This window comes from Lolium perenne, chromosome 6 (genome assembly GCF_019359855.2).
Source record: "Lolium perenne isolate Kyuss_39 chromosome 6, Kyuss_2.0, whole genome shotgun sequence".
In the NCBI taxonomy this organism is placed as follows: Eukaryota; Viridiplantae; Streptophyta; class Magnoliopsida; order Poales; family Poaceae; genus Lolium; species Lolium perenne.
The window spans coordinates 67,026,857-67,053,956 of NC_067249.2; the positions used below are offsets into that span (position 1 = coordinate 67,026,857).

Below are 27,100 nucleotides of genomic sequence, written 5' to 3' on the forward strand. Positions count from 1 at the left end.
TCAGGTACTCCCTATCTTACTTCACAACGCCTATTACATGTGTGGTATTGAATTAGAGGTTTTAGCAATTCTGGAGAGAGTGAGAGGATAACCCGATGGTGGTGTGGTGGGTGGCATGTTGCTGATGTAGTAGATCGGCGTGCTCTAAATTTCCATCAGTAGACCACCATGTGTGCATAGGAAATGAAGTTCAAACAATTGTTACTGTTCGTCTACTGCACAACTTCAGAAAATGATGTAGTAGATCCATTTTACTATGTTCCTGTTTCAATCCAGTATCTGTATTTGTCTGGTATATTGCATATTTTTTGGTTAGTTTTCAGATTCGGTTCATTGCTAGCAAGATTTGAGAGATGGGTTTGCATCTCAGATTGGAGAAATATGAGTTACTACTTTTAGCCATTACTCAATATTCACTCAGCTAAATTATATCTATGCAGCTTGGCTAAAAAAGTGATAGGACAAGCACTTCAGATATTGCTCATGAGGTAACTGCAGAGTTTATGGAGAAGCCATCCAGCATTCTTCTGGCCCCCTTTCTCTTTCAACTCCCGTCTATGGAGAATCCACAAGAATACCGTGTACCTTCAATTCCTAAATCCCCAAAGACGAATCTGATGTATTTGCTGGTTTTAGTTTGGTTTTTACAGTGCAGTTCGCAAAGGATTTAGTAACGAATTTCACATCTGCAAGCACTGCAGGTCTCTAATTTTTTTTACTGAAACCGTGCCTACCATTTCCTTGCAATTTCTTGCAGGCTGTTCACTCTAGATCGATGTGCTGCTAGGTATTTGGCCAACATGTGGCTGTTGTGTTCGTACACTGATGGACGAGGAGCAGAAAACGACTCAAACGGTCACTCATGGATACAATTATTCTTAGGTGCGTAGTTTAATTGCTCACTCATGGACACAATTAGTTGTTGTAGTTTGAAATTTTGATAATAGAGTATTCCTGCCATGATGTACACAAACGTTTCGGATTCAACACACATGCTGCCAGCTGTTCCATCTTGAAGTTATTTTCGTATACTGAATTCCTCTGGTTAATTAAGGAGATGATTTAAGGACCAATATCTCAGGCTTGGTTATCTTTTGGGTATGTATTTCCTTGCATAGCCCTGAGTTCCAAATGTTAATGGGATTATATCTGTAGGATTTTAGTATTTTTGGTTTAGTTGATATGTTTGAACAATGGTGTCAGCTTTAAATAAATCTTATGCTTATGTGACATATATCTTTGAACACCGTGCTAACGCAATCCATCTTTGATGTTCCTGGTAGATAAATTATATTACTCATTACGCGTACTATCTTGAAGCTCTGATTTTGATGGCAAGATATTATATTTTCTAATGCTGATGGATTAATGGAGTCATCAAATGAAGAACCTGTGATCATCTTATTTGTTGGCCTGATAGTAGTCAGTACTCAGGTGTTACACTCTCATCTTTGTTTTTTTGTGTTATCCTCTGTTGTAATACTTCCTTTCTTTCTTTCTGATTTGTGCTAACTGTGATATGTAATGTGCCGTAGGTTTGTTGGCCTTCAAAAGTACATCTGTTATAGTGCTGAACATACTTCGGTATTCAGCTACTCTGATGCAGAACCCCAAAGGAGTTGTTGGTTTTCATGCCGTTGTTGACAGATCCTGGCTCTACATGCCTGCAAGGTCAACACCGACGCCCAGATCCACGGTGAAAAGAAAAAAAACACCGAATACCCAGGTCTCACCGAAACCATTACCATTGTTTTCTTATCTGTCATGAGTTCAACATAAACAAGGTTGGTATTCCACATGCAGTCAGCTCTCCGAGTCTCTTATGATAAAGTAGGTCAAGTCACCCATTTTAGAACACAAAATGTCTGTCATCTCACCTAATTACGAGTTGTGTGTTATGTGCCATGCCAACAGCGCTGGAACCAGCCTGAAGAATCTGAAAAGTTCCAGTTCTCTAACTGAATCGGCTAGACCAATACATGCTTAGATAGAGTCATGTGGATACAGATAAGAGTGTGAAATACTAACTTGTGATTTTTCTGAAAGCTCCATGTGTGGTAGGTAACTGTGTATGTGCCTATAAAAGCTGTGCCAAAGAGTTTCTCTTGGTGGCCATAGAGATACCTCGCTCAGTTTTCCTCTTGATGTATGTATTCCAGTGATACTTGCTTCCTCTATTTCTTTTAGGTAGACACTTGGTAGCCAATACTAACTCTGATGACAGCATCTCTCTAATCTCTCATCATGTCTGTGTGTTTTGATATTTTCTACCAATTCAAACTTAGTATCTTTTATTTTTTAACTTTCTCCTCTAATTGTCGATTGATTCATGATATACATGATCAAAAGTTTTACCCCTGAACCTGCGAGTGGGCTATGTGATAATATTTTGTATCAACTGTCTTTTTCAGCAAAGGACTTTTTAGTAGGTTATCTCGACAGTGTGAATGTTGTTCTGAATTCTGAACTTGTACAGTATGGTTTGTCGCTGCCAAGCTATATGCCACCTGAGTTTCAGACTACTCTTAACTTTGGATCAACTTCCTGATACTTGGGTGTGCTTATCCAGGATATCTCGAAATTATCTTTCTCAGTGAATAATCTTCAAGTTTCTGGTAACACAAGATCTTCTATCACTTATTTTATCATTTAGTATCCTCAACGCTGTTACCAATGTTAGTCAGAGAAAACGTTAGACATAAACTTCAAAAATCATTATCTCGTGAAAATAAGTAATGTTTTATTTTCTGTTTTGCAATTTGGATTGGTTTGCTATATACTTCTCTATGTATATTTGTAGAGGAGTCCAACTTACAGTTGTATTTATTTTTAACTTCAGCACAGAACCTGATGCAAAACTTTATACATGTTCTGAATATTTGTTGTCTGTCTCTTATTCCAGTCTTCTGCGCCAACTTTCCTTCTTGAGTTATGCTCATGTTATGATTGCTCAACTACAGCTTAGTTGCAGGCTGAAGGGGGCAGCGCGGAAGGCGGAAACGTGTGTTTAAAGACTGATGTAGGTACGTGTCTACGTGATGCAGCAGTGTGTGCACTATGTAGGTTTGATGGCACGCAGATGCATACCTTAAAGTTTCCTTTAGTTCTCCTTTTGTCTAAACTACAAATGCCAACGGGATTCTTATGTGTTGAATAGATAAGAAGAATCAGTAAAAAAGGTTATATCAAACTTGCAAAACATATCTGATCTCTTCTACCACGGCAACTACAAATGGCAAATGTTTTCTTAGGCATATATAGCAGATCTCTTCTGGCCACTGAAGTTGTACTGATGTGTTCCGCATCGATCATATCTGTTGAAATGAATTTGATTTGCTCCAGAAGATAAATTTTTATGTGAAGAAATGTCGTGCATGTAGGTCCAAGTGCCAAAACTAAAACTACTAATGATTTTTTTCTATGGCCTCTCCCTATTCTTAGTTCTTATATATGTGTCACTATAACTACTAAGTAGGATATATTTTATTTGCAGTACAAATTTCTGCAACGAAATGAACTAATCATCCCTATAAAGGTCCTTTTGGTTATGACATGGGATCACGAAATTCTTATGGAATATCTTTCTGCACCCAAATTATGACAATTCAATGTAGGTAAACTCAATTTCATAGAGTGGCTCCTGTTTCACGAATTGACACTGTGTTGACAACTTCAAAGAAGATGCTTGAACTCAAAATTCACCAGCTGTCTTCTCCCTTGATACATACAGTGTGTCTGCTACAATCGTTTTCACTAACCCGAGGTCTATGCTTGCAGTCACTTCCTCCGATGACCTGTATTGATATGTAGCTGCCGTGGTAGCACAGTGACAGGATATGAGCACGAGTTACTCCAAAGGTGCGACCTCCAAGAGGAGAGTACTTAGTTGTAGTGGCACAATGTGATCTGTTTGCTTTTGCACATAAATGTCTGATATTTTTATAATATAGTGTGTGCTAAAGATATACATGCATTTTTGGACTCAAGCACATTATAAGTTTATATAAGCTAAGATTACATGTACATTTAAGTTGATGAAAATATTTTCTTTTTGGTTTTAGATAGTTACAGTGTCATATGCAAATTCAGAAACTGTGGTACATATCTGTTTTATCACCTACTGTTGTAACGTACTTGCAGTTCTGCAAGAGTTTGAAAGTAAAGGACAAGAAGCACGTGGCTACCTATATGTTATGAAAGATAATTCCTCTACATATTCACATTGTTTATGTTTTTAGTCCATATATTACATGCTTTGCTCTGGTTGTTTTTCTCAATTGCCAGTTCATACGCTAAGGTGAAAACAATGATGAAAATAATTATTGTCCCATTTTTGAGTTCAGGATTAGTCCAAACATATATTACAATTTAAATAGTGTATTTATGTTTTTTCACCAAATTTTTCTCAGTCAGCCATTATACTGGCGCGGCGTGCCGCCGCGCCGATCTTTGCTAGTAGTTTTAATGGCTTGGAAGATAAATGTTCACAAAGCAAATGCAGCAGATACTACCAATGCAAAGCTCAAGAATGTACGATTAGCTTTGAAGAATTGGAGCAAATCAATCTCACAATTATCGCTCCGTATTGACAGTTGTGAGAAAGTACTCAAACAAGTGGATGATATTGAGCAACTTAGAAGCCTTACGGTTCTAGAGAATAATTTCCGCAAAATTCTAAAAAGGCATATTATTCGGTTACTTTCGTATAAACAACAATACTGGAAGAAGCGCTGTACAGAAAGGTGGATCAAATTCGGTGATGAAAATTCAAAGTTCTTTCATAGAATTGCAACGGAAAGACATAGAAAAAATGCAATTGCTACAATAACCAGAGAAGATGGAACTATTCTATCAGAGCATGAAGGAAAATCTCATGAACTTTTTTAGGCATATAAAAAGAGACTTGGAGTCACTGAAACACATTCTATGAGATTTAATTTGCAAGAACTCTTTGATCCTTTACCAGGGTTGCATGGCATTTCAACACCTTTCACTAAGGAAGAGATCGATAATGTTATTCAAAAAATACCAATTGATAAAGCGTCGGGCCTAGATGGCTTCAATGGTTGTTTTCTTAAAACTTGTTGGGAAATAGTTGCGCATGAGTTCTACAGCTTGTGTCAAGAATTTGCTGAAGGAAATGCTTTTCTGGACAGTATTAATAATTCACTTATTACTTTGATCCCGAAAAAGCAAGCACCAGCTACAGTAAATGACTACAGACCAATTTCCTTGTTAAACTCTTGTATCAAGCTGCTCACTAAGCTTTTGGCTGATAGGTTACAACAATGGATTTTAAAATTGGTCAGTAAGAACCAATATGGCTTTATTCAGGGAAGAACCATTCAAGATTGCCTGGCTTGGGCATTTGAATTCCTTCATCAATGCCAATCGTCTAAAAGAGAGATCATCATTCTAAAATTAGATTTCGAGAAAGCTTTCGATATGATTGAGCATGACACAGTTTTTGGATATTTTAAGACATATGGGTTTTGATGATATGTGGCTTAGATGGATCAAATGTATTCTATCCTCTGGACATTCCTCAATTCTATTAAATGGAGTAGCAGGTAAAGATTTTCATTGCAAACGAGGTGTGAGACAAGGTGATCCATTATCACCTCTACTATTTGTAGCTACTGCTGAATTGTTGCAAGTGGTTATTAATAATGAATTAAGAGAAGGCAGACTATCACTGCCATTTCCATATGGGGAAAGTTTTCTGATTATACAATACGCCGATGATACAATTCCGGTTATGCAAGCTAATCCAGTTGAGGTGGCCCATCTGAAAAATGTACTCATTGACTATGCTACTTCCGCAGGGTTAAAAATAAACTTTCAGAAGTTCAATATTGTGCCACTCAATATTTCAGAACAGAGAGCTTTGGAACTTGCTAATATTTTTGTTTGTGCAGTTGTATTCATGCCATTCACATATTTGTGCCTTCCTATGGGTACCACTAAACCCACGGTGATTGAAATGCTTCCTTTGATTGACATAATTGAAAGAAGAGTTTCCAATACAACTCTCCTATGTCTCATGCTGGCAAATTGACATATGTTAATGCAATCCTCACTTCTATTGCCAACTACTCTATGTGTACTATTGAAATAAATCCAAACATTTTGAATCACATCGAAAAATTAAGAAGAAGAGTGGTATGGAGTAAGAAAATGGATGATGGTGAGAAGTGTCTTTCTCTGGTTGCATGGGATATGGTGTGCAAACCAAAAAAATAAAGGTGGTTTGGGTGTCCTCAATATGAAAATTCAGAATCAAGGATTACTTCTTAAATTTTTAGATAAATTTTACAACAAGAAAGACATCCCATGGGTGAAACTGATTTGGTCCACTTATTATCAGAATTAAGTACCACATGCCTCTAATATCCGTGGCTCCTTTTGGTGGAAATTTGTCATGAAATTATCTCCAATTTTTAGAGGTATTGCGGCTTGTCAGATTGGTCAAGGTGATACGACACTATTTTGGAAAGATTAATGGAATAACTGTATTATGCAAGAACAGTACAAATGTTTATTTTCTTATGTGCTGAATGAGGATATCTCGGTTAAAGAATTCTGCTCATTGGCTAATATGGATGATATATTTCACCTGCCACTATCCCCTGAGACTTTTCAGGAATATCATGAAATTCAACAAGTCACTCAGGATTTGAATATCTCTCAAAGTAATGATGATTCATGGACTTTTAAATGGGGAAATTCATACACATCTAGGAAGTATTATAAATTTATGTTCAGATTGGTGAACCCTCCCACTCCTTTTCATGGATTTGGAAATATATGTGCAGGAAATGAGCTTATACCGTTGACAAATAGACGATCACGTCATCCCAAAAGAGTTGATGACATTGGCAATGAAATCTCCAACTCCCGCAGCTAGGTTATACTTCCCAGCCGCAAGAGTTTTTTTCTCGCGAAGAGCCGCCTTGTCGAGCGAAGAAGTAGAAAATGCATTTGAGATATCCATACATACCAGTGTAGCGTCACCGTGTTGTTGTGTGTTCCATCAACACAACAAATTAAGTGGGGAAGCAACTTGATGAAGATAAAATGCTAGGTGTTGCCCTCTAGATCAAATTTAGATGGAGAGTTAAAGAAACCATAATGCTTCCACAAGAGAGAGATGGCGCCCTAGGGTTTTTGGAGTTGGAGGGTGGACGCGGCCAAGCTTAAGGGATAGGGGTGGCGATTGGCCTGGGGTGCCCCCCCTCCTTTATAGGTAGCAAGATCCCTAGGACTAACCGAACTAAGCAGAACGAGTCCTCCAATTCAGCCAAGGGGGGAGGATAAGCAGGCTTGAATACTTTAATTATAAGATTTAGATTTTTATATGAACTTACTTGAAACGTTTTGGTGTTGGTTTCTTGATCAAACCGATTGTGCTTACATATTTAGTATTGGAGCTGGTTCTGTGGTAGGTTTTCCTGGAAAAAGATTTAACCAAAGGGGTACTGTTTAGACTTTGTTTGAAATTTTAGTAGGAAAATCAACTCTACAACTGGCTTCTAAAGCCCGGTTTTGTTTGCACAAGTTTAGATACACATATTAAGAAAATTATATTTTAAATCCATTTTAAAATGTTAAAACTTTCTGAATAAAAATCCTAGGTGTACATCCTGATATTTTACGCTCACTCATAAAAGTTTGCGGAGAACAGACATTGTGTGTGGTCTATGTAAAAATACAAAAAAAAAAATGTCCCGTGAAATGCTATTTTGAAGCACCGAAAGTTATCTCTTTTACACATGCCACTGAAAATAGCATTTCTTTGTGATATTTTGTGTACGGACATAGAATGAATAGAAGATGTATACCCATATTTTTTCCCGGAATTTCTAGACATTTTGAAATATGTTTTTTATGCAATTAGTGTATCTACACCTATGAGCCAAAGTGCATTTCCGGGTTTTGTAGTAGCTAGCTAGTGTGAGGCGCATACAAAAGTAGAAAGACAAATTACGTGGCTTATAGACTTTTTCTTGCCATTAGAGACTTGTGTTTCTGAAAATCCTTCTGTAGATCGATCACCATCACCTACACGTGGTTAACAACGGGATGTGACAAATGGGCAGTCACATGCAACGGGAAGTGACAAGCCTCGGGTCGCCTTCTGTCCCGGTAGGCTTGTAGCCTAGTGCACGTGTACTCCATGCTGTGCGTGTCCACCTGGATGCTGGATCTAGATGTACTGTATATCCACATACTCCGTCTCGGCGGGGAGTCCTGCCCGCTCACACACATACGCACGTGAAGCACGACGCCCGGAAGCACCCACACAAACTTGGCTATATAACTAGCACCATATACTCAGAGAGAAAGACGCAGACTCGACGCAGAGATTGAGAGAGAGAAACTCACAGTGGTCTCGAAGCTCAATCTATAGCAGTCCTGCCAGCGTAGCCATGATCCATCTGAAGCAGCCTCTGGTGCTCTCGGCGCAGAGCGGCAATGTTACCTCGCCTCTTTTCGCCGCCGCGGCGAGCAGCCAGCAGAGGCGAGCCCCCAGAGCCGGCGGCCGTCCGGTCAGGACGCGCAGGATTAGCTGTGCGTCGACCGAGGAGGCCGTGGGCGTCTCCACGTCCGTGACGACCAAGGAGAGGAACCTTACGGTGACGGCCATTGTGACCGCGCAGGCGGCACCGGCCTCCATGTACATCTCCCGCGGCCTCGACGACATCCAGGACCTCTTCGGCAAGACGCTGCTCCTGGAGCTCGTAAGCTCCGAGCTCGACCCCAGTGAGTTTCTCTCACTCTCTGGTGAATTTGTGGCTGGGGAACTGTGCATGGATGCACAGTTCTTGATTTGTTTTCACGTGACTAATAAGGGCCCGTTTTTTTTTCTTTGCGTAGAGACGGGAAGTGAGAGGGAGAAAGTGAAGGCATTCGCGCACATGACGCTGACACAAGGGACGTACGAGGCAAAGATCTCGGTGCCGGCGTCATTCGGGCCGGTGGGCGCGGTGCTGGTGGAGAACGAGCACCACAGGGAGATGTTCCTCAAGGACATCAAGCTCATCACCGGCGGCGACGAGAGCACCGCCACCACCTTCCACATCGACTCCTGGGTGCACTCCAAGTTCGACAACCCCGAACCGCGCGTCTTCTTCTCCGTCAGGGTAATGAAGCTAGTCACATGCACCTGCCATGAAACTCTCCGTGGATGCCGATGGGCACGGCACCGTCCGGAGGAATTAACCATGCGTGCGTGGGCATATATATGTTGCAGTCGTACCTGCCGTCTCAGACGCCGCCGGGAATCGAGGCGCTGAGGAAGAAGGAGCTGGAGACGCTGCGCGGGGACGGGCAAGGCGAGCGCAAGTTTCACGACCGCGTCTACGACTACGACACCTACAACGACCTCGGCGACCCTGACACGAACATCCAGCACAGACGCCCCGTGCTCGGCAGCAAGGAGTACCCCTACCCTCGCCGGTGCCGCACCGGTCGCCCCATGACCACCATCGGTGCGCACATCAATCTGCAGATAGCAATTGACTGAATCGATCAAGAATGAACCGTAACAGAATTAATTAAACTGAAAAAAACGCAGACCCAAAGACGGAGAAGAGGAGCTCGACGGTGTACGTGCCGCGTGACGAGCAGTTCTCGGGCATTAAAGGGCTGACATTCAGCGCGACGACGTTGCGGACGGGATTGCATGCCATCCTGCCGGCGCTAGCTCCGCTGATAAAAAAGTCAGAGAACTTCCCGCACTTCCCGTCCATCGACGACCTCTACAGCGATGGCATCCCGCTCCCCGCCGACGCCGGCGCCTCCTTGCACATCATCAGAGACGTCATCCCCCGAGTCGTCCAGATGATCGAGAACACCACCGAGCACGTCCTCCGCTTCGAGGTTCCCCACATGGTCGAGAGTGAGCACCACCGCCGCCGCCTGCTTGAGCACGTGTCACAATCAATTATATACTGATCATCAACATGGTTTTGCAGGGGACAGGTTCTCGTGGTTCAGAGACGAGGAGTTCGCGAGGCAGACGCTCGCGGGGCTCAACCCTATCTGCATCCGCCTTCTCACGGTAACTATCAGATGCAGAAATGAAAATGCAATAAAAACATACAGTATCAAATGCGGTAAAACAATCGTTTACACTGAGCTCGCAATTGTGCAGGAATTCCCCATCGTGAGCAAGCTCGACCCTGCGGTGTACGGCCCGCCGGAGTCGGCGCTGACCAGGGAGCTCCTCGAGAAGATGATGAACGGTCTCATGACGGTGGACGAGGCGCTGGAGAGTAAGCGGCTGTTCATGCTGGACTACCACGACGTGTTCCTTCCGTACGTTCACAAGGTGCGCGAGCTGCCGGACAGGACGCTGTACGGGTCCCGCACCGTCTTCTTCCTCGGCGACGAGGGAACGCTGATGCCGCTGGCCATCGAGCTGACACGGCCGCAGTCGCCGACCAAGCCGCAGTGGAAGCGCGCCTTCACGAGCGGGAACGACGCCACCCAGTCGTGGCTGTGGAAGCTGGCCAAGGCGCACGTGCTCACCCACGACACCGGCTACCACCAGCTCGTCAGCCACTGGCTGCGCACGCACGCCTGCGTCGAGCCCTACATCATCGCCACCAACCGGCAGCTCAGCCGGATGCACCCGGTGTACCGTCTCCTGCACCCGCATTTCCGCTACACCATGGAGATCAACGCGCTAGCCAGAGAAAGCCTCATCAACGCGGACGGCATCATCGAGGACGCATTCTGGCCGGGGAAGTACTCTGTCGAGCTCAGCTCCGTCGCCTACGGCGCGACCTGGCAGTTCAATACGGAGGCGCTGCCGGAGGACCTCGTCAGCCGGGGACTCGCCATGCGCCGGGAGGACGGTGAGCTTGAGCTCACCATCAAGGACTACCCGTACGCCAATGACGGGCTCCAGATCTGGGACTGTATCAAGCAGTGGGCGACCGATTACGTAAATATCTACTATAAGTCCGATGAGGACATCATTGGCGACCAGGAGCTTCAGGCATGGTGGGAGGAGGTGCGTACCAAGGGGCACGCGGACAAGAAGGACGAGCCGTGGTGGCCGGTGTGCGACTCTAAGGACAACCTCGTCCAGATTCTGAACACCATCATGTGGGTCACATCCGGCCACCACGCCGCCGTCAATTTTGGGCAATACCATTATGCTGGGTACTTCCCCAACCGCCCCACTGTGGTGCGGACGAACATCCCGGTGGAGGAGAGCCGGGAAGACGAGATGAAGAAGTTCTTGGCCAGGCCGGAGGAGGTTCTGCTGCATAGCTTCCCATCCCAAATGCAGGCCATCAAGGTGATGGCGACGCTGGACATTCTCTCCTCACACTCGCCCGACGAGGAGTACATGGGAGAGTACGGCGAGCCAGCGTGGATGGCCGAGCCCATGGTGAAGGCCGCATTTGAGAAGTTCAGCGGCAGGCTCAAGGAAGTGGAGGGATCCATCGACGAGCAAAACAACAACCCAGAGAACAAGAACAGGTGCGGCGCTGGCATCGTGCCATACGAGCTGCTCAAACCATTCTCAGAGCCAGGGGTCACTGGGATGGGCATCCCTTACAGCATCTCCATCTGATTCTGTACGTGACACAGGCAGGGAAGGGTATGTACTAGTGTGTTTCGGCTATTAGAATACCGTGAGTTGATTCTAATACTATTGCAACGAGAAACTCGTACTAATTATAGCAGTTATGCCTTCAAAAGGAGTATGAAACTATGATTTATACATGACAACATTTTCAATCCATCTGCCATACATTTGATAGCCAGCAACTTGTATTATACTACTCTTCAATGATATAATAATCCAAAAATATCAAAGCTACAAATAAATACCACAATAATGGATTACACACATATGTAGAAAGAGACCACAACAATAATCGTTTGCCAACACCGAGATCACCGTCTTCTACTACAGATGCCAAGGAAACAAAATGCGTGAGTTTACAAATTGAACCATCAATTCCACTCACCAACTCGTAGTGCCCTATTGCTATGGTGAGGCTAGATTTTGAGAAGTAATATTTAGGTTTTGCAAGTTCATATGGATTTGAACAAACTAGATCAAACCACAGAGCACAACAAAACAATACGTGTATTTTATCATACCAGATACACTGATGAATACGAGCATAATTTCTGAAAAGTAGAAGAAAATGATAAAAAGTAGATAATCCCATCGAGGAACATGGTAAACAACGATAGAATATTGGAATAAGCACAACTACATATGAAAAATTTATGAAAATGAAATCCTGTCTCTCACCTCTCCATCTTAACGAGCAATAAATCAGAAAATATCATACACCTAAAAAACCCCAGAGGTGTCATGATGAAAGGTACACTGACTTCCAATCTACCTTAGATAAATCAATGTGGGAGGTTTTACAAGGTAATGATGAACTTAAGAAAATTATCTGCAAGGAATATAATAGTAAACTATCCAGGGGCCAAAAGGACGAACAATCGTATAATATTGAAAATAAAACACCGTTCAATTTTATGACTGCGCAATTTTAGACCATATGTCACTTTTTAAAACATTAGAGCGTCTCCAAGAGATGATGTATTTTACATCACGTGTGTTGTATTTTACATCACCTGATTTTACTCCTTTTCCTGTTTTTACATCACCTATTTTTTCTCACAAAAGTCAGATGATATAAAATACATCACCTCACTTCTGAAAGTGTTCCAGGAGATGATGTATTTTACATCACCATCTAGGTGATATATATTTCAGATTTGCAAACATATGGTGAATCTCATATAAAATATTTCGAAAACACAAATAAAATCCAAGCAATACTAAATATTACATAACACAAATAGTTCATCATTATTACACGGATAGTTCTTCATCAACTTGCACATAAATTAACTCACAAACATGCATAGTTTGTCACAAACACACATAGTTCATCACATAATTCAATGACGTCCACCACTTCGTTGTTGTCCCCACCATGTCCACCACTCCTCCATGAGATCCTTCTAAATACTTCATGGGTATCTTCATCACGGATGGCATGATAGCACTCGATGAGGCGGGTTGTGCGGTCTCGCTGCCATTGCACGACACTGGATACCCAACTCGTAGTGATACACGTCCACATCTTGAACATGCTCGTTCTCAATGACCATGTTATGCATGATCACACAAGCCATCATGATGTACCAAAGGATCTCTTGATCCCAGAAGTTCGCTGGACCTCAAACAATAGAAAATTGGGCTTGCAAAATCCAAAATTCTTTCTCAACATCCTTCCTAGCAGCCGCTTGAGCACAGTGAAAGTCTTGTTCTTTCTACCTGAGGGGCTGCCGAGAGGCTTCACAAATGTATCCCACTTCGGATAGATGCCATCATCAAGGTAGTAGCCTTTGTCATAAGTCTGGCCGTTGGATACAAATTGCACCGCCAAGGTCTCTCCGTTGGCTAGCCTTGCAAAGAGCAGTGACCTCTAAAGCACATTGATGTCATTGCAAGAGCCCATCATGCCAATGAAAGCATGACAAATCCGTGGCTCCTGGTCGGCAATAGCTTCAAAAATAATAGTGGATTCTTCTTGTGTCCTTTGAACTGTCCATGCCAAGTTGCAGGACAGTTCTTCCACCTCCGAAGCATGCAATCGATGGAGACAAGCATGATAGGGAAACCACGAGCAGCATTGGTCGCCAGAAGTCTAGCCGAGTCCTGAGTATTGAGAGCTCTCAAGTACTCCCCAACAAACACTTCAACAATGGCAACAACAAAGCACTTGCCACAAACAATGGTGGAGCTCTCACCCATTGCCAAGTTCTCATCGACAAGATCCGCCAGAATTCCATATGCGATCATGCACAATGCAACAATCACCATCTAAAATGTGCTATGTCAAAGTAAGCCAGTTGCATTCCTCCTTTGCTCGAAGAAGGTGTCATGCAACTTCACCGCCTCCGTGATGTACTTGAACAAGTCCGTCTCCATCTGAAACCAACGACGAAAGTAGCACTCGCGATATATGGGCGGTTGATGCATGTAAAATGCATACATGAACTTTGTAGGTTATTGGTACATATTCCCACATATTAGAAACTTATATAATGTTATGATCATGTTTTATATTGATTTCTAGAGATTTACCAATGGTCCCTTTTTATTTTGGTTATAACTATGTAGAACAGGAATTCTCTATTTTGTGTATTTTTAACTTTCAGGGACCTAAACAAAGTCAAATTGACTTGGAATTTTTCGAGGATTATGATTTCACGAAGATGATAACATGGAGCACTAGAACCTCACGAGCGTGGCCCAGAGGCCAAAAGAGGACCAATGGTGCGGCCCGAGTGGGGACATGCGCCACCCATGCTATTTCTCTCCTCGAGCATCTTCAGTCGTCCATCAAAATACCTACCTCGAAGTCTTGAAAAAATGCCTATATAAAGGTCCCCCGTCGCATCTCGGAAGGAGGCATTGTAGAAACAACAAAACACCAAAACAGAGATAGAACCAGTGATGATTGGAGGGGGAACTCCGCCGGAGCCAACACTAGAGGGATCTCTACCTTCTCCAATGTATCCACTATCATCATCATGATGAAGAGAGAGAGAGAGAGAGAGAGAGAGAGAGAGAGAGAGAGTATTCCACCTCTAAACTATGGGGTTGTGGCAGTAGCTTTGATCTATTTCCCTCTTGTTCTATCATAGATCTAGTATCATATGAGCTGTCCAACATGATTATGGTCATATATGTAATTCCTATGTGGTGGATATTTATTCTATGAGTTGATATTCGATATTGGAATCCAATTATGTTTAATATGTATGAGTAGATAAATAGCATGCACCCCGTACTTAAGTACTTGTTTTGATCCAACTTGTATGAGAGAACATGTATGGAAAAACGTGTGTATTAGTTGGAGTAACATGGTGATAGTGATTGAACAGTGACAACAAATTCGGGATCTACTATGGTTTTACCTATCTTTTATTACCTCACTAGGGATTAAGTGAATTCATGTTCTATAATTATCTGGTGGCAGCTATGATAATCTTGTTTGTTCAAGGTAGCATATTTGTTATTCAAACATCATGCCAAAGTACCTAATGCTATGCTATATTAATTCTTAATTCTAAATTACTTGGAGTTTTTCCTTTCTAGAGGAGTATACGAGAGATGTGTTCCATCATCTCTATGATAGTATGTGGTGCCCATATGAATGCTAATCATAAATATAATGAAGTTTCATCAATGCTATATTGCTTATGATATGTTTTATGTCCACTACACCATATGAGAAAATAGATATCTGAAACCATGAACCCCGGTCCAATTTTATCCATAAGAAACAAGTTTCCAACACCATTGATATCATTAGTATTTTCTACATTAATTAAATTCGAAAATACAAAAATATTTTACTATTAGCAAACACAAACCAAAACCAAAAAAGACCTTCCTAGTATTGTTTTTACTTTGCTTGCCTAGTCATCGATTGTTTTACTTTATTTATTTACAAGCTATTTCAGATTTACTAATAGGAAACCTTGTGTTTGATAACCACACAGTGGAGTTGGAGAAAAAAGTCAATTACTTCGTTTTGTAGGTTGCTTGAATAGGAGAAGTAAAATATAACTCTGAGCGGACACTAGTACAAACTTGCTACTTAGAGACTGCTAGTTGAGTCGGCATTGTCCCAAGCTAATAAAAGCCGCCTCTGTTGGAAACCCTCATACGGTCATCCAAAACCAAACATCTCTAATACATCTAGAGACTACCGTAAAATAAACCCGCCTCAAAGTATCGGGGAATATATGTTAATAAAGTACAAAGTTCATGTATGCATTTTACATGCATCGGGGTGACGGTTTAGGGTTATAGGTGTGGGGCAACCCTCCCCAAGTGGAGGGAGAAACTGCTGGCACACACCATAGCGCACTGTCGGCGCACCCGTGGACACCTATTTGGGGTGCGCCGATAGAGATGTTGTTATGTGTGTATATTTTAAGTTTTTCTTCAGAGATAGTCCCTCCGATCACTTTTAATTGACCCGGATTTAGTATAATTTTTACTAATTCAAGTCATTTTAAGGGTATGAGAGGAGTATTTTAAGTTGAATGTGTGTTTGGCACACTGGGAAACTCATATAGCTTCCACCAAATGCAACACAGAATGTTGAGCAACCTATGCAAGAGGGGCCATCAAGTTTGCATGTTTGTTTTTCCCCTCCATTTTTGTGTTGCTTTTGTTGATTGTTAACTCCATTTTCTACCTTCATACGAGACTCCCACTACAACACAAGGAGGCCAAGAAAGTGCACAAGCAGAAGGGCATCCCACTAAACCAACATATAATCATTCACTCATCAATGTGCTAATGCAACAAAGGCAAGCCCCAAGACCTAGTGCTCCAATGCCACTCCCAGAGTCTTCCTTCATCAGTGCAACTTAATCAAAGGATTGTCAACCAGCCAGGACCTAGTTCTTCCATAATAAGATAGGGTGAGCTTGGACAAAGGTTGAATGTGCAGAAGCAGTCCAAAGCTCATAATCTGGAGATGAAAAGGACTTAAGTCCTAGAAGCAAGGTATGAGACACAGTTGAAGAGACAAGATGAAGATAATTGCACAAGAATAATTGAGGTAAGCCAAACAAGCAGAGCTAGATATAAATATGAGAGTTGATGCAAAGACTCGTGGTGACTACGAGTGCACAATTCGTTTGTAGCTAGTTTCAAAAGTAAGAGTTGAAAGGATCGTATGCCTCACCTAGAGGGGAGGGGGTGATTAGGTGCTACACAATTTTTAGTTCTTTTTCAATTTAGGCTTGACACAAAGATAAATTCTCTAGATATGCAACTATGTGAATTTACCTAGATGACAAGGAAAACAACTATGCAAGATATAGCTAGACAAAATATAATAGAGCAATCAAGGATAGAGGTAATCAAGAGTGGAGCACGCGGATACACAGAGATGATTCCCGTAGTTCCTATCTTTTGAGGGTAAGTACGTCTACGTTTAGAGGAGTGTGGTCGCCACAAAGGCCGGACCAACGCCACGAAGGCCTCACTCAGGTCTCGTGTGAGCAAAGCCACAAAGGCCTAGCCCACTTTCACTAAGGGATTTCCTCGAGGCGGAAACCGGGCCTTTACAAGGTTCTTGGGGTACACATACACAACTGAATCGGAGGCTCCCAATAGCTGTAACAACACAACAACAATAACAAGAACAAATCAAACACAAGAAACTAGGGTTTCCAAATGGAACACTAGCAAAGGGGCCCTCAAACAAATGAGGGGGAAATGTAAATCGCATCGGTCAAGATGTAGATTGGGGTCTTCTCCTTAGATTCTCCAAAGATGAAGAGTTTTGGATGGTTGGAGTGGAGGAGAAGATCTAGTGAATCTTGTGTTTTGTTTCTGTGGCTCCAATGGTGGCTGAACTTCAGATAAAACGATCCACTTGAGCTTGAGGAGGAAGGGGGTATTTATACCCCTCTCCAAATCGAGCCGTTGTAGGAAATCTGGGGGCGAATAATCCGGCCTAAGTATGAGCCGGATAATCCGCCCCCTGGAATATCCGGGACTCAACAAATATCCGGCCAAATATCCGGCCTGGATCGAGTGAGCTCGGCGCTTAAGTCCTTAGCCGATTTTCAGGGGTCGGATATTCTGCAAATATCCGGCCCCGGATTATCTGGACTGGAGCTAGTTTCCTGCTTCCGTCTTTTTGTTTCTCAACACAAATTCAACCACAAATACTTTCTGCACTACATCAACGCACATTAGTGTATCGCATATATTGTCATCAAACACACAAAACTTTAATTAGAGAGATGTTCTTTCAAGAGTATCGAACCACGAAGAGCTAGAGTTCAAGTGGTCTTAATACCTTTTGTTGATATTTATTTAAGTAGACTATTTAATGATTGTTCTAAAGTTTAGGTGATGCACAAGTGGTGAAAAGAGAGTTGGGTTGTTTTGGTTGCGAACTAAACAATAAGTAAAATAGAAACAATACACAAAGAGTAGAACTCGTAATGTAAAAGCATGAAAGTGCAATAGGGCAAAAGAGTTCACATGGAGCGTTGTTTTACCACCAGCATTTAATAATTATGAGCAAGATAATCTAGCCTTTCCTTCATGCATATTTTGGGGTGGAGCTCCATAACTGGATGAGTGTTGATCAACCATCAACTCCTCATTTCTCATAACCACCACAATGATTGATAGTTAGACACTTCAATCCAATGTAATTAAGTGTTTCCCCGTGGTCATGGCTAGGCTTAGTGAGTCCCCTCATACCCCCCTTGACTATGTAGGTGAAGATCCAATGCGACATGTCACTTAGCACCTTCAACATCACCCTCTAGCCAAGAATAGTGATGTCTACGCCCCCCTCCATTTCCTGTAGGCAGTGTTGGGCCTCCAAGAGCAGAGGTTTGTAGAACAGCAGCAAGTTTTCCCTTAAGTGGATCACCCAAGGTTTATCGAACTCAGGGACGAAGAGGTCAAAGATATCCCTCTCATGCAACCCTGCAACCACAAAGCAAGAAGTCTCTTGTGTCCCCAACACACCTAATAGGTGCACTAGTTCGGCGAAGAGATAGTGAAATACAGGTGGTATGAATATATATGAGCAAAGTAACGGTGCCGAGAAAATAGCTTGCTGGCGTGTAGTTGATGGTGGTAGTATTGCAACAATGTAGTAACGCAGTAAAACAAGAAACAAGCAGCGATAAGCGATATTTAGGAACAAGGCCTAGGGATTAGACTTTCACTAGTGGACACTCTCAACATTGATCACATAACAGAATAGATAAATGCATACTCTACACTCTTGTTGGATGATGAACACATTGCGTAGGATTACACGAACCCTCAATGCCGGAGTTAACAAGCTCCACAATTCAATGTTCATATTTAAGTAACCTTAGAGTGCATGAAAGATCAATTCGACTAAACCAAGTACTAACATAGCATGCACACTGTCACCTTCATGCTTATGTAGGAGGAATAGTACACATCAATACTATTATAGCAATAGTTAACTTCGCAATCTACAAGAGATCATGATCATAGCATAAACCAAGTACTAACACGGATGCACACACTGTCACCATTACACCGTGTAGGAGGAATAAAACTACTTTAATAACATTGCTAGAGTAGCACATAGATAAATTGTGATACAAAATACATTGCAATCATAAAGAGATATAAATAAGCACTTCACTATGCCATTCATAACAGTGAATAAGTATTCTGTGAAATATAGCCTAAGAGACCCACACGGTGCACACACTGTCACCTTTACACACGTGGGACAAGGAGTCTCCGGAGATCACATAAGTAAAATTCACTTGACTAGCATAACGACATCTAGATTACAAGCATCATCATATGAATCTCAATCATGTAAGGCAGCTCATGAGATTATTGTATTGAAGTACATAGGAGAGAGATGAACCACATAGCTACCGGTACAGCCCCGAGCCTCGATGGAGAACTACTCCCTCCTCATGGGAGCAGCAGCGGTGATGAAGATGGCGGTGGTGATGATGGAGAAGCCTTCCGGGGGCACTTCCCCGTTCCGGCAGCGTGCCGGGAACAGAGACTCTGTCCCCGGATCTTGGCTTCGCGATGGCGGCGGCTCTGGAAGGTTTCTGTGGGTTTCGTCGAACGCATCAGGGTTTTCGCGACGGAGGCTTTAAATAGGCGAAGAGGCGGCGCCAGAGGGTCGAAGGGGTGCCCACACCATAGGGTGGCGCGGGCCCCCCCTGGCCGCGCCGCCCTAGGGTTTGGTGGGCCTGTGCCCCCTCTCTGGCGGTTCTCGTGTGTTCTGGATGCTTCCGGGCAAAATAGGAACCTGGGCGTTGATTTCGTCCGATTCCGAGAATATTTCGTTACTAGGATTTACGAAACCAAAAACAGCAGAAAACGAGAACGGCACTTCGGCATCTTGTTAATAGGTTAGTTCCAGAAAATGCACGAATATGACATAAAGTGTGCATAAAACATGTAGATAACATCAATAATGTGGCATGGAACATAAGAAATTATCGATACGTCGGAGACGTATCAGCATCCCCAAGCTTAGTTCTGCTCGTCCCGAGCAGGTAAAACGATAACACAGATAATTTCTGGAGTGACATGCCATCATAATCTTGATCATACTATTTGTAAAGCAAATGTAGTGAATGCAGCGATCAAAACAATGTATATGACATGAGTAAACAAATGAATCATATAGCAAAGACTTTTCATGAATAGTACTTCGAGACAAGCATCAATAAGTCTTGCATAAGAGTTAACTCATAAAGCAATAATTCAAAGTAAAGACATTGAAGCAACACAAAGGAAGATGAAGTTTCAGCGGTTGCTTCCAACTTATAACATGCATATCTCATGGATATTGTCAACATAGAGTAATATAATAAGTGCAATATGCAAGTATGTAGGAATCAATGCACAGTTCACACAAGTGTTTGCTTCTTAAGGTGGAGAGAGATAGGTGAACTGACTCAACAATGAAAGTAAAAGAATAGTCCTCCATAGAGGAAAAGCATCGATTGCTATATTTGTGCTAGAGCTTTGATTTTGAAAACATGAAACAATTTTGTCAACGGTAGTAATAAAGCATATGTATCATGTAAATTATATCTTACAAGTTGCAAGCCTCATGCATAGTATACTAATAGTGCCCGCACCTTGTCCTAATTAGCTTGGACTACCGGATCATCACAATGCACATGTTTTAACCAAGTGTCACAAAGGGGTACCTCTATGCCGCCTGTACAAAGGTCTAAGGAGAAAGCTCACATTGGATTTCTCGCTATTGATTATTCTCAACTTAGACATCCATACCGGGACAACATAGACAACAGATAATGGACTCCTCTTTTATGCATAAGCATGTAACAACAATTAATAATTTTCTCATATGAGATTGAGGATATTTGTCCAAAACTGAAACTTCCACCATGGATCATGGCTTTAGTTAGCGGCCCAATGTTCTTCTCTAACAATATGCATGCTTAACCATAAGGTGGTAGATCGCTCTTACTTCAGACAAGACGAACATGCATAGCAACTCACATGAAATTCAACAAAGAGTAGTTGATGGCGTCCCCAGTGAACATGGTTATCGCACAACAAGCAACTTAATAAGAGATAAAGTGCATGATTACATATTCAATACCACAACAGTTTTTAAGCTATTTGTCCCATGAGCTATATATTGCAAAGGTGAATGATGGAATTTTAAAGGTAGCACTCAAGCAATTTACTTTGGAATGGCGGAAAATACCATGTAGTAGGTAGGTATGGTGGACACAAATGGCATAGTGGTTGGCTCAAGTATTTTGGATGCATGAGAAGTATTCCCTCTCGATACAAGTTTTAGGCTAGCAAGGCTTATTTGAAACAAACACAAGGATGAACTGGTGCATCAAAACTCACATAAAAGACATATTGTAAACATTATAAGACTCTACACCGTCTTCCTTGTTGTTCAAACTCAATACTAGAAATTATCTAGACCTTAGAGAGACCAATTATGCAAACCAAATTTTAGCATGCTCTATGTATTTCTTCATTAATGGGTGCAAAGCATATGATGCAAGAGCTTAAATATGAGCACAGCAATTGCCAAGTATCACATTACCCAAGACATTATAGCAATTACTACATGTATCATTTTCCAATTCCAACCATATAACAATTTAACGAAGAAGAAACTTCGCCATGAATACTATGAGTAGAAACTAAGGACATACTTGTCCATATGCTACAGCGGAGCGTGTCTCTCTCCCACAAAGTGAATGCTAGGATCTATTTTATTCAAACAAAACAAAAAACAAAAACAAACCGACGCTCCAAGCAAAGCACATAAGATGTGATGGAATAAAAATATAGTTTCAGGGGAGGAACCTGATAATGTTGTCGATGAAGAAGGGGATGCCTTGGGCATCCCCAAGCTTAGACGCTTGAGTCTTCTTGATATATGCAGGGGTGAACCACCGGGGCATCCCCAAGCTTAGACCTTTCACTCTTCTTGATCATAGTATATCATCCTCCTCTCTTGACCCTTGAAAACTTCCTTCACACCAAACTCGAAACAAACTCATTAGAGGGTTAGTGCATAATCAAAAACTCACATGTTCAGAGGTGACACAATCATTCTTAACACTTCTGGACATTGCCCAAAGCTACTGGAAGGTGATGGAACAAAGAAATCCACCCAACACAGCGAAAGAAGCAATGCGAAATAAAAGGCAGAATCTGTCAAAACAGAACAGTCCGTAAAGACGAATTTTAAAATGGCACCAGACTTGCTCAGATGAAAATGCTCAAATTGAATGAAAGTTGCGTACATATCTGAGGATCACTCACGTAAATTGGCATAATTTTCTGAGTTACCTACAGAGAATTAGGCCCAGATTCGTGACAGCAAGAAAACAGTTTCTGCACAGTAATCCAAATCTAGTATGAACTTTTCTATCAAAGACTTTACTTGGCACAACAAAACACAAAACTAAGATAAGGAGAGGTTGCTACAGTAGTAAACAACTTCCAAGACACAAATATAAAACAAAGTACTGTAGCAAAATAACACATGGGTTATCTCCCAAGAAGTTCTTTCTTTATAGCCATTAAGATGGGCTCAGCAGTTTTAATGATGCACTCGCAACAAATAGTATTTGAAGCAAAAGAGAGCATCAAGAGGCAAATTCAAAACACATTTAAGTATAACATGCTTCCTATGCATAGGAATCTTGTAAATAAACAAGTTCATGAAAAGCAAAGTAACAAGCATAGGAAGATAAAACAAGTATAGCTTCAAAAATTTCAGCACATAGAGAGGTGTTTTAGTAACATGAAAATTTCTACAACCATATTTTCCTCTCTCATAATAACTTTCAGTAGTGTCATGAGCAAACTCAACAATATAACTATCACATAAAGCATTCTTATCATGAGTCTCATGCATAAAATTATTACTACTCCCAACATAAGCATAGTTATTCTTATTAATTGTAGTAGGGGCAAATTCAACAAAGTAGCTATCATTATTATTCTCATCAAGTGTAGGAGGCATAGTATTATCATCATAAAAATTACTCTCCATAGTAGGCGGCACTAAAAGACCAATATCATTATAATCATCATAAATAGGAGGCAAAGTATCATCAAAGAAAATTTTCTCCTCAATGCTTGGGGGACTAAAAAGATCATGAAAACCAGCTTCCCCAAGCTTAGAACTTTCTATATTATTATCAACAATGGTGTTCAAAGCGTTCATACTAATATTACTACCAGCATGCAAATAAGATTCTATAGGTTTTTTAATTTTCGCATCAAACAATCCATGTTTTAAATCAGGAAATAGAATAAGAAGATCATTCTTGTCCATTATGCCAAACTAGTGTAAACAAGAAACAAAAAGATGCAATTGCAGGATCTAAAGGAAATAGCTTCGAGTACTTACAACGGCGCCGGAAAATAGCTTAGTAGCCGAGATCCGGAGGGTGAGTACCTTTTACCTTTCCTCCCCGGCAACGGTGCCAGAAAAATAGCTTGATGTCTACGCCCCCCTCCTTTTCCTGTAGACAGTGTTGGGCCTCCAAGAGCAGAGGTTTGTAGAACAGCAGCAAGTTTTCCCTTAAGTGGATCACCCAAGGTTTATCGAACTCAGGGAGGAAGAGGTCAAAGATATCCCTCTCATGCAACCCTGCAACCACAAAGCAAGAAGTCTCTTGTGTCCCCAACACACCTAATAGGTGCACTAGTTCGGCGAAGAGATAGTGAAATACAGGTGGTATGAATATATATGAGCAGTAGCAACGGTGCCAGAAAATAGCTTGCTGGCGTGTAGTTGATGGTGGTAGTATTGCAACAGTAGTAACGCAGTAAAACAGTAAACAAGCAGCGATAGCAGTATTTAGGAACAAGGCCTAGGGATTAGACTTTCACTAGTGGACACTCTCAACATTGATCACATAACAGAATAGATAAATGCATACTCTACACTCTTGTTGGATGATGAAGACATTGCGTAGGATTACACGAACCCTCAATGCCGGAGTTAACAAGCTCCACAATTCAATGTTCATATTTAAGTAACCTTAGAGTGCATGAAAGATCAATTCGACTAAACCAAGTACTAACATAGCATGCACACTGTCACCTTCATGCTTATGTAGGAGGAATAGTACACATCAATACTATCATAGCAATAGTTAACTTCGCAATCTACAAGAGATCATGATCATAGCATAAACCAAGTACTAACACGGATGCACACACTGTCACCATTACACCGTGTAGGAGGAATAAAACTACTTTAATAACATTGCTAGAGTAGCACATAGATAAATTGTGATACAAAATACATTGCAATCATAAAGAGATATAAATAAGCACTTCACTATGCCATTCATAACAGTGAATAAGTATTCTGTGAAATATAGCCTAAGAGACCCACACGGTGCACACACTGTCACCTTTACACACGTGGGACAAGGAGTCTCCGGAGATCACATAAGTAAAATTCACTTGACTAGCATAACGACATCTAGATTACAAGCATCATCATATGAATCTCAATCATGTAAGGCAGCTCATGAGATTATTGTATTGAAGTACATAGGAGAGAGATGAACCACATAGCTACCGGTACAGCCCCGAGCCTCGATGGAGAACTACTCCCTCCTCATGGGAGCAGCAGCGGTGATGAAGATGGCGGTGGTGATGATGGAGAAGCCTTCCGGGGGCACTTCCCCGTTCCGGCAGCGTGCCGGAACAGAGACTCCTGTCCCCCAGATCTTGGCTTCGCGATGGCGGCGGCTCTGGAAGGTTTCTGTGGGTTTCGTCGAACGCATCAGGGTTTTCGCGACGGAGGCTTTAAATAGGCGAAGAGGCGGCGCCAGAGGGTCGAAGGGGTGCCCACACCATAGGGTGGCGCGGGCCCCCCTGGCCGCGCCGCCCTAGGGTTTGGTGGGCCTGTGCCCCCTCTCTGGCGGTTCTCGTGTGTTCTGGATGCTTCCGGGCAAAATAGGAACCTGGGCGTTGATTTCGTCCGATTCCGAGAATATTTCGTTACTAGGATTTCTGAAACCAAAAACAGCAGAAAACAGGAACTGGCACTTCGGCATCTTGTTAATAGGTTAGTTCCAGAAAATGCACGAATATGACATAAAGTGTGCATAAAACATGTAGATAACATCAATAATGTGGCATGGAACATAAGAAATTATCGATACGTCGGAGACGTATCAGCATCCCCAAGCTTAGTTCTGCTCGTCCCGAGCAGGTAAAACGATAACACAGATAATTTCTGGAGTGACATGCCATCATAATCTTGATCATACTATTTGTAAAGCAAATGTAGTGAATGCAGCGATCAAAACAATGTATATGACATGAGTAAACAAATGAATCATATAGCAAAGACTTTTCATGAATAGTACTTCGAGACAAGCATCAATAAGTCTTGCATAAGAGTTAACTCATAAAGCAATAATTCAAAGTAAAGACATTGAAGCAACACAAAGGAAGATGAAGTTTCAGCGGTTGCTTCCAACTTATAACATGCATATCTCATGGATATTGTCAACATAGAGTAATATAATAAGTGCAATATGCAAGTATGTAGGAATCAATGCACAGTTCACACAAGTGTTTGCTTCTTAAGGTGGAGAGAGATAGGTGAACTGACTCAACAATGAAAGTAAAAGAATAGTCCTCCATAGAGGAAAAGCATCGATTGCTATATTTGTGCTAGAGCTTTGATTTTGAAAACATGAAACAATTTTGTCAACGGTAGTAATAAAGCATATGTATCATGTAAATTATATCTTACAAGTTGCAAGCCTCATGCATAGTATACTAATAGTGCCCGCACCTTGTCCTAATTAGCTTGGACTACCGGATCATCACAATGCACATGTTTTAACCAAGTGTCACAAAGGGGTACCTCTATGCCGCCTGTACAAAGGTCTAAGGAGAAAGCTCACATTGGATTTCTCGCTATTGATTATTCTCAACTTAGACATCCATACCGGGACAACATAGACAACAGATAATGGACTCCTCTTTTATGCATAAGCATGTAACAACAATTAATAATTTTCTCATATGAGATTGAGGATATTTGTCCAAAACTGAAACTTCCACCATGGATCATGGCTTTAGTTAGCGGCCCAATGTTCTTCTCTAACAATATGCATGCTTAACCATAAGGTGGTAGATCGCTCTTACTTCAGACAAGACGAACATGCATAGCAACTCACATGAAATTCAACAAAGAGTAGTTGATGGCGTCCCCAGTGAACATGGTTATCGCACAACAAGCAACTTAATAAGAGATAAAGTGCATGATTACATATTCAATACCACAATAGTTTTTAAGCTATTTGTCCCATGAGCTATATATTGCAAAGGTGAATGATGGAATTTTAAAGGTAGCACTCAAGCAATTTACTTTGGAATGGTGGAAAATACCATGTAGTAGGTAGGTATGGTGGACACAAATGGCATAGTGGTTGGCTCAAGTATTTTGGATGCATGAGAAGTATTCCCTCTCGATACAAGGTTTAGGCTAGCAAGGCTTATTTGAAACAAACACAAGGATGAACTGGTGCAGCAAAACTCACATAAAAGACATATTGTAAACATTATAAGACTCTACACCGTCTTCCTTGTTGTTCAAACTCAATACTAGAAATTATCTAGACCTTAGAGAGACCAATTATGCAAACCAAATTTTAGCATGCTCTATGTATTTCTTCATTAATGGGTGCAAAGCATATGATGCAAGAGCTTAAACATGAGCACAACAATTGCCAAGTATCACATTACCCAAGACATTATAGCAATTACTACATGTATCATTTTCCAATTCCAACCATATAACAATTTAACGAAGAAGAAACTTCGCCATGAATACTATGAGTAGAAACTAAGGACATACTTGTCCATATGCTACAGCGGAGCGTGTCTCTCTCCCACAAAGTGAATGCTAGGATCTATTTTATTCAAACAAAACAAAAAACAAAAACAAACCGACGCTCCAAGCAAAGCACATAAGATGTGATGGAATAA

The 27,100-nt window shown here is 41.7% G+C and overlaps 1 protein-coding gene and 1 long non-coding RNA gene across 2 annotated transcripts; both read left to right on the forward strand.

The window, feature by feature from the left end:
• The first annotated feature begins 496 nt into the window (after positions 1–496).
• On the forward strand, positions 497–4,259 carry LOC127307566 (uncharacterized). Its single transcript, XR_007855678.2, has 3 exons — positions 497–1,434; positions 1,536–3,023; positions 3,778–4,259. It is a non-coding gene; the product is annotated as an uncharacterized lncRNA (long non-coding RNA).
• Positions 4,260–8,335: 4,076 nt separating this feature from the next.
• LOC127307567 (lipoxygenase 2.3, chloroplastic) lies at positions 8,336–11,702 on the forward strand. Its single transcript, XM_051338291.2, has 6 exons — positions 8,336–8,763; positions 8,878–9,143; positions 9,254–9,491; positions 9,578–9,901; positions 9,978–10,063; positions 10,157–11,702. Exons 1-6 carry the CDS (start codon positions 8,430–8,432, stop codon positions 11,588–11,590), a joined length of 2,682 nt encoding a protein of 893 aa, XP_051194251.1. The 5' UTR covers positions 8,336–8,429; the 3' UTR covers positions 11,591–11,702.
• The last annotated feature ends 15,398 nt before the right edge of the window (positions 11,703–27,100 follow it).

Excerpts from the sequence above, each read along its gene's own strand:
- LOC127307567 (XM_051338291.2), top strand. The coding sequence starts at position 8,430 with ATGATCCATCTGAAGCAGCCTCTGGTGCTCTCGGCGCAGAGCGGCAAT. Across the intron at positions 8,764-8,877 it reads AAGCTCCGAGCTCGACCCCA|AGACGGGAAGTGAGAGGGAG; the intron begins GTGAGTTTCTCT and ends TTCTTTGCGTAG. Across the intron at positions 9,902-9,977 it reads GGTTCCCCACATGGTCGAGA|GGGACAGGTTCTCGTGGTTC; the intron begins GTGAGCACCACC and ends ATGGTTTTGCAG.